This window comes from Cynara cardunculus (assembly GCF_001531365.2).
Source record: "Cynara cardunculus var. scolymus isolate 2C chromosome LG 13, CcrdV1, whole genome shotgun sequence".
Classification (NCBI taxonomy): Eukaryota; Viridiplantae; Streptophyta; class Magnoliopsida; order Asterales; family Asteraceae; genus Cynara; species Cynara cardunculus.
In genome coordinates, this window is record NC_037540.1 from 20,831,794 (window position 1) to 20,840,434 (window position 8,641).

General features: G+C 33.5%; 1 protein-coding gene across 1 annotated transcript; it reads right to left on the minus strand.

Moving 5' to 3' along the window:
• Positions 1-1,021: 1,021 nt before the first annotated feature.
• On the minus strand, positions 1,022-4,827 carry LOC112524878 (protein DYAD-like). Its single transcript, XM_025134823.1, has 11 exons — positions 4,774-4,827; positions 4,231-4,330; positions 3,980-4,086; positions 3,225-3,862; positions 2,755-3,138; positions 2,577-2,627; positions 2,339-2,486; positions 2,205-2,258; positions 1,402-1,834; positions 1,256-1,350; positions 1,022-1,168 (listed from the first exon to the last, which is right to left on the minus strand). The coding sequence occupies exons 1-11, from the start codon at positions 4,825-4,827 to the stop codon at positions 1,022-1,024; spliced, it is 2,211 nt and encodes a 736-aa protein (XP_024990591.1).
• Positions 4,828-8,641: the final 3,814 nt, after the last annotated feature.

An 8,641-nucleotide genomic window follows, 5' to 3' on the forward strand; every position in this document is an offset into this window, starting at 1 on the left:
TATATATATATATATATATATATATATATATATATTTTAGTGTAATAGATTTTCAGTAATTTCTTTCCATTTTAATAGATGTAGGTACACACCTATAGAGTTTGTAAATATTAATGATATGGATGTCAAAAAAAATTAAATTATATTGTAACACATGCAAAAATGAAAATCAACCCATCATATCATGTGAATTCTTTTTATCAGTAAGATATATATATATATATATATATATATAAAATTAGTTAATTATATTTTGTGCAAAAAGTTATGCTTGTTGATTGAGTTTGTGATTTGGTTGTCATGGGACAAGGAAGGCTGTAATGAGAATGAGGTGGTTGGTGAAGTGAAGGTTCCTAATTATGAGCTTCATTATTAATTTAATAGTTGATCGCACCTATATTATATATATGAATTTCGATTATTTCGTCGATTTTGAATTTATCTATATAAGAGGATGATGCTGTTAAACAAAGATTGTGAATCATGAGTTGGTGGAGCCAAACCCACACCCACACATATCTTTTGGTTTATCAATTTGCTGGATGTATTAGGTTTTTAATTTGGATGTGGAAGAGTACTAGAAGAATGTTATGATGATGATGTTACACATGACTTGTATATATATATATATAAATATGTATAATAATTAAAGTGGAAATTAACACAAGGCAGGCATTGGGATTAATTAAAAGAAAGCTTTTTGGTCCCAACAATTCATATATATATATACATATATATATATATATAATTCATTTTTATCAACATGATAATCTTCTTCTTCTTTAAAAGAAAAAAACAACCCATCATATAGTTATAGTACGTACTGATCATGCATGCATTAATGCATATAGTATAGAATCACCATCCATGCATTACAATATAATATGCATGGGAATTAATCCAAAAAGCCAAAAAATGGGTTTCAGATATATACCATCCATCAAATGATCATATCTTTGTAGCCTGATGGATGGATAGTTGTTTTTATAAGAAAGAAAGAAAGTATTATAGCAGCAGAGCATTAGAGCCATTGTTGAGCAGAGTCAGGTGCTAGCCAAGCTGGAGTAGTGTTGGAGAAGCATGATGAAGAGGATGAGGTGATTATCCTTTTCTGTTCATGGCTCTTCTTGTATGCTGCTTCCCATGTTTCACTCTTCATCACCTCCAACTTCAATAACAGATATCAAACATAATATCACGTACATACAAAATTCAACTTAATTAATTTCACAATTAGTATACGTATACTACTCACATGACGACAACTAGTCTCTGACTCTGGTTGTGAAGTCGAAGATGGGTTTGTGCAGGGGATGTCATTGAGGTTGATGAGGCCTGTCGTATTATTATCTTTGGTGCTAGACTCATCTTGCAATGGATTTTTGGCTTCTCCTGAGATACGAGTGACGCTGACTGACCGTCTCTCCGGCACAGGCTTCACCGGAGGTGAGGCAAGCTGGTGGTTAAGGTGGAGATAGGAGGAAGAATTGACAGAAGGTGGAGTTGGGACCACCTCAACCTGATGAACCACAACCTGAGAAGACGTACTCGTAGTACAAGAGGTGGTGGTGGTGGGGTTCTTCATCACCATGTTTGGCCACAAGAAAGTACCCTGTGGCCTGCAAAGTCTGAACCCGCTCTTAAGCCTCTCTATCTTGGCTGCTTTTTCCTCAGCTGCTGATTTCCCTCCACATGTCTCCACCTCAGCTAATTCCTTGATATCATCCTGTTTTGGCTGTTCTGAACTTTTTTCACCATCGGAGGACGTCGCTGTCACCGTAATTAATTCTGCGCTTCTGCTTGTCTCCTTACCACCCTCTCTCTCCATCCATGCCTATATATGTACACATATTTCCAAATGTTCAAATCCAGTTACATGTACTGTCTCCTAGCTAGCTACATCATATATATCTTTTCTTCTCCTTGTTATAGATATATATAGGCAAAATAAAGTCAAATGTTGTAAAAGACAAGACCATATACATGTAAACCATCAAGGCTTAATTAAATCTTTTGTCCTATCTACCCTCGCTTCGTCATTTGTTACCATGCTTTAGAATTTCAAACTTCAATTATGGAAAATATTTTACTACTCATTAATTTCTTATCTTTTAATTAGACATTTAAAAAATCTTTGACTAATCAACATATTAGTTGTATACTACGTACGTAAAGCATATTAATTGTGTTTTTGACCGACTCACCTCTACCTTCTTTAGGAAATCTGAAATGACCAACATTTGTTTCATGAATTTTTCCTGCCAAAGAAAGAAACATGATCAAGGCACATGAATGAATAAATCACATAAGTCATGAGAAACTAACAAAACAATTGTACCCTTGAGTAATCTACATGATCAGATTCCGAGTTAGGAAGCAAAGAATTTCTAAGATCGACCAGTTGCTTTGGACTGGTGTCAACGCGTTCAGGAGCTTGATGACTCATTTGAACTTGCTTATTCCTCCAACTTAACTCCTCGATCTCTCTGTTTATACACACAATTAATTAATGCATGGTCTAAGTAAGTAACTGAAACCACGCAAGTATGCATGTATCTTAATTATCTGGTTCCGACCTTCTCAGTCTTGCCACTTCTTCCTCATATTGCATCTTGGATAAAAACTCCCTGCATGTATAATTAATTTGTAAACCAACAACTAAATCTTCAAATTAGTTAATTACAAGCCTGCCTTCTTTTGCAAATAGAAATATAAATATATAAATCAAAGCAATAGGAATTGGTTGATTGGCACCTTTTAATATTTAAAATTTCTTGTTTCAGATGATTGAGTTCTTTTGCCGTAATGGGATCCTGGATAGGAGAATCGCCGGGCTTCCAACCAGGTGGTGGGGTCCAGAAAGGGTCATTCACTCCAGCGTCCTTCCTGATTTTAAGAAGATCAGCACTTTCCAGCCAGTATTCCATAGCACCATCAGCATTATGCGACCGCCGGAACCGTAATTGCCCACCAGGAGCCACCTTGTTTGCCACATGCTTCAGCAGGTGGTCTAAGAGCCCAGTGTCACCTATCCTCTTACGTGCTTCAACTCTAAGCGCCGGCCTTGTAATTGGGTTGCCGATCATTGCTTCTTTTTCCTTCATCGCTTCTAGAAGACTTTGCTCCGCAGCCATGTACCTTAATTAATTAATGGTCATACATCCATCCTGCCTAAAATAATTATATATGAAAGAAGTACTTCAAGAAGCAACTTGTTTCTTTACCTCTCCTTTGACCATCTATCTGTGGGATCTCTGAGTGCTAATTTTTTGCATTTCTTCAGAGGCTTTTTATTTACTTGCCATAATTGGTTCACTTGTTTAACCCGCTTTCTTTTTCTCAAATTTCTGGTAGTTTTCAGCTTTCTTTTAAGATTATCATCTTGGGTTCCTTCTTCAGCCTCAGCTTCATCATCCTTCTCCTCTTGGTCATCAACTTCTTCCTCCTCTTCAAATTCATCATCGTTGATTTCTTGTTCATCTTTCACTTCTTCTTCACCTTTAACGAAGCTTGAAGAAGATTGGGTTTTGCTCATTTCTTTGTGTCTCCCAATAAACACTACTTGCCTTCTTACACCCCATCTTACCATCTCATTCTTCTTCAGTTCTCTCGCCAATCCAATGTCATTATTCATAACTTGAGAGCTAGGGTTCACCAGCCAGAAATCCTCCAAATGCTTCTTCTCTGCGAATTCTTGAGACGGGACTTGCCGTAAAAGCACTTTGCCGGCAAGCTTTATTCCCATCACAAACTTCTCATCTAAGGCCGGGTACATCTCCGATATTCCATTGCTAAAATAAGTGCGCAATGACAGAATGCTCGGATACCTAATAGCAACATTCATGTCTGTCTTCTCACTTACCTGAAAACCATCAACAGACCGAAGCCATTTGTATTAGCACTCGACAAAACCTTCATTCTATTTAATCAATAAAAGCGTTTGTGTTTTTGTTTTCAATTTTTTTAAGTACTTGATTACCATGACAACACGAGTGGACCGCAGCTGAAGAGGGGTTCTCGGAGGAAGGTTTTTGTGGTATATCTCGTAAACTGAGCCTAGTTCAACATCTTCATCTGGGACTTCATCTGTTTTACACATAAAGTCATGATGACCAGCCATTTTCGAGAAACGAGAAAGAAATAATTCGAGTGTGGATGTGGTGATGCCGTGATGATATATATAGAGGATAAATTTGAAACAATAGAGTAGTATACATTGGGTTTACATACCGTTGCTATCAAGCAGAAGTTGTCTGGCCAAAGGTGATATTTGTGTTGGTCCGCCGTCTAGTACGCTGCTTGTTTCTTGCCTTTTCAAGCTCATTATCTCCTGCACCCACTAATGCTTTTCAATACCACGACCATGCATCTCTCTCCTCTCACTCTATTAATTAAACAGTGATACATATAAACATATATATATATATATACACACAAACGAACACGCGCGTACTGCTATAGGAATATATATATATATATATATATACCTATCTTTTTTAAAGAAAGAAGAATATATACACTATTGTTCATTTGATTATTACCAGGCTAGATCTTTTGGTTTTTCTGTTTGCTGTACAATAACATGATAAAAGAAATAGCGCGTGGGGCACAGGAGCGTGGGTTGGAGTCTAGAGAGAGAGAGAGAGAGCGCAAAACGGATTACTGTAACTGATCAAAAAGCAAAATTCTGATTATAATGCAACGCAATGCCATGTCCTAATTGCACCATAGCAGGCTTTTAGAGAGAGAGAGAGAGAGAGAGAGTGTGTTTACATGGTTAGCGCTAATGGGGGCTCTTTTTGATCGTTTGCGATGGTAAGTCTCCATCTTCACGTACTCTCCGTTAAGCTGTAAAATTGAAGTGTTAAATTCCAAAATGTAAAACGTTTAATATAGAAAGGAAAAGATTAATAGGTTTGCATAAATATTCATGCAATCAATTCTTCATATGTAATGATGCTTATATTTTTCAAGAAAAATGAATTTTATGATAGGTTTGGTGATCTCAAGATTTACTTTCTATCTACGAAAAATACAGAAAAAAAAATACCGTGTTTTTAGAATTTTGCATATCATATTAGACGAAATCCAGCTATAAATTTTATTAAACAACATACTTCCATATATGAATAGAAATAAGAAGATATCGACATCACACGCTAATTCGCAGCCACACACTTCAACACATCACATGCACACACAAGCAGATCTCTGTGTGTGTTCATCAATGCATATAGCACATGAATGTGCATATACAGCAAAGAAGAATACGCCGAAAAAGGCACAAAAAAAAAATACAGTCGTTGAATGATTTGCAATGGTTTGACTATAAGATGAATTAAAAAACCTTAGAAGGAGGAAGACAAGCATTTACTAAGCTCATTGACTCCGTGGATTTATTCAAAAATAGAAGGATATCAGATAAATCAAGACACGAAAGCTGCAATCGATAACTTACATAAATACTCAAATACTCCCGAATCTATTATTTTCAAAAGAATTAAATTCAAAATGTTAAAGTTCGTCTTGTACTACGGACATCAAGAATAGATCAATAAATAAAAACAATACGAATCAATACTACATTCAATCAACTACACACGAATTGAAGTAAAGTGATGGAGAAAAAGTTAGTGTACCTTTTAAAAAAACGCAGTTGGTTTATAATCGAAACCCTAGCTAGCGAGTTGGTTTAACAGCCTGCAAATGCAATTAACACGTTGTAGGTTGTTCTTCACAATCGAGATACATTCAGAGTGTTGAATAACCGGAGATTGAAGAATTAAAGAGAAAAGGAAGAAGGATTTACGTGAAGCGCCATGATCATAACAAAGAAGGTTTCTGCAAATAATAATCATCTCTCAGATACTTCTAGAGAGAGAATATCCGTTCTGTTAGAAGTTTTAAGAGAGAGAAAGTGATCGAGGTGCATACGTGCCGCACCTCACGTGTTTTTGTAATAAACACGGATGGACAATATTACTATCATGCCCATGCCCCCTACCACCCAACCATATGTATCTTTCTATTCACTTGTGAATTTGTCTCGTATTGTTTACCTAAATTCTTATTCGATAAATGCTTATCATTAGAAGTCAACAATATAGCCATCTTATTCTCAATGGTAAGATTCCTGCTATCTTGCAACCAATATCTTTTGTTAAAAATGGTTGCATAAGAAAATAGCGCAGTGACGATCGACGACGGAGACGGTGGAGACGAACATCGAAGATGTAGGAAGGCGATCGTGGGATTTGGGAAGGTGGCGTGAAGAGGAGCGGCTGGAAGAGAAGGCAAACTTGGAACAATTGAAATCTGAATCATTTAGTGGAGCCCTAGACACAAAATCATTAAGAGGGTTTTGTAATCACTAAAATGTTCATTTTTTTTTGCCAAACAGTCCATATCTCTTACCGATTAAGAGGTTTCCTCTTAATGTTACCATTAAGAACCAAACAAACAACTCGTAAATCACTAAACCTCCTCCCAAAATTAATACTCAATCGTATCTTTCAATAGATTATTAAGAATTCAAGAGTCAAATTAAAATCTCTTTAAACTCTTTTTACGTTCGACTTCAACAACTTTTTACTTTTTAGATTACAAAATTAATTATACTATAATTTTTATATATTTAATAAAATATTTTTTTTCTATAAAACTTTTATTAGTCAGAATAAGAAGGTATCATTTCTCAGCTTCTAAGAATTTATTTGTAGGGAATTATCTAAAGAATCGAAAATTCTACTTTTATTTTTCTATTCTATATATTTTGGAAAAGGTTTTAGGAAAATTCGTTGCAAAATAAAATTCTTTAAAATCATCATTTTACAAAATGCATGATTTCTATAACCAACGCCATTAAAAAAAACTTTGTTAACTCGATTAAGAGTCCATTTACTAGATGTTTATCGGGGTAAACATTTATTCATTATATTATTTACTTTATTGATTGAGCATGACAAAGACTGAGAATCTTATCCGGTAAAAAGATATAACAAGGACCAAGATTCTTATCTAGTAACTGAGAAAAACTCTTACCTGATAAATGCTTAACGAGTTTAAGATGCTTACCTAATGACCATTATGATATGCAAAAGCATTACATGATAAGGTAAGCGAGGTAATTTCTTTTACTGATAAATGTTTACTCGGTAAACATTTAGTAAACAATACCTAAGTCGGAGAAATTTGGGCTTTTTGCCTATTATTTTAATCTTTTTCCTACTTCAAAACGGAAAAAGAAATTATATTATTATATAAACTATATATGTATGCAAAGCCGTTGATATACATCCCGTCCCTCTCCCCTTCACCGGTCTCCATCTCCGACCTCTCCCAAACGTAGAAAGATGACCTACACAACGTCTTTTCCGATGAGGTTATTGATGTGGAACAAACAAGCACATGGATGTGGTGAAATTAGGTGAGAGAACGATAATTTCCACATTTGAGTCCTTGACATTTATATAACGAAAATCTTTGTAACAATCATAATAAAGAAATCCATTACAAATGTGGACATTGACCATATTTTTCTCCAATTTGAGTTTTACTCACATCTCGAAWAAATTCAAGGACATATTCGAAGAAATTCTGACCGCCAGTCGGAATGGTTTGTGGGTTCCGAAAGGCTTCACCAACAACCAATTTCCGATAGGTGAATATCGAGGGCTCACTCAATATACAGACTTTTTAATTAACGGGTTTTTAAAAGATTACTAATTAAACTGATGGTGATCCATTACTAAAATAAATTTTCGCTCAAGAATTATCAACGGATGTTACAAAAAATATCAATTAGAAAATGAAAAACAAATTGAAATTATTTTTTAGTAATTTATATTATATTATAAAGTAGTTGACAAAAACTCTTAAATACCATTTTTTTATGTACAAAATATTGTTTATTGATGTATATTACTTAAAATTCAAGATTACAAATAAATTGTGCATAACTACAACTTATTAAAGCTTCATGTTTGAATTCGTGTAACTAACTACAGATAARMATAATCAAATACATGATAAACATCTCATTTTTAAATATAAAATATCTAAAACAAAATTAGGATAATCATTGAGTTCTAACAGAATACTTAATTATTATCTTTATAAAAAAATTATATTATTAAACCTAAATTAAATTACTTCGTTACGTAAAATTAAATTTTAATAAAAAAATTGAATTAAATAAATTATCCAAAACAAGAACTTTTAAATAGCTAATTTCATACTAATATTATATACTCTTTTTAAAATTTTATGATATTTATAAGTTATATTTTATTAAAAAATAAAAACATTATCGTTTTCTCAAAACCACATAAAATCGTATTATATAGATACTAGAAGGGTACCCGTGCAATGCAACGATATACATTTTAATTTTAATATTTCATATTATTATTTATATCAGTCGATGTTATAGTATGGTCTTATGTGATTTTGAAAAAACGATGATTTTTTTATTTTTGAATAAAATATAAATTTGAAAATATCATAAAATTTTGACAAAAATATATCGATATTAGTATCAAATCAACTATTTAAAATTCTTATTTTTGTGTAATTTTTTAATTCAATTTTTTTGTTATAATTTAATTTAGATTCAATAACGAAATAATTTATATTTGGTTTA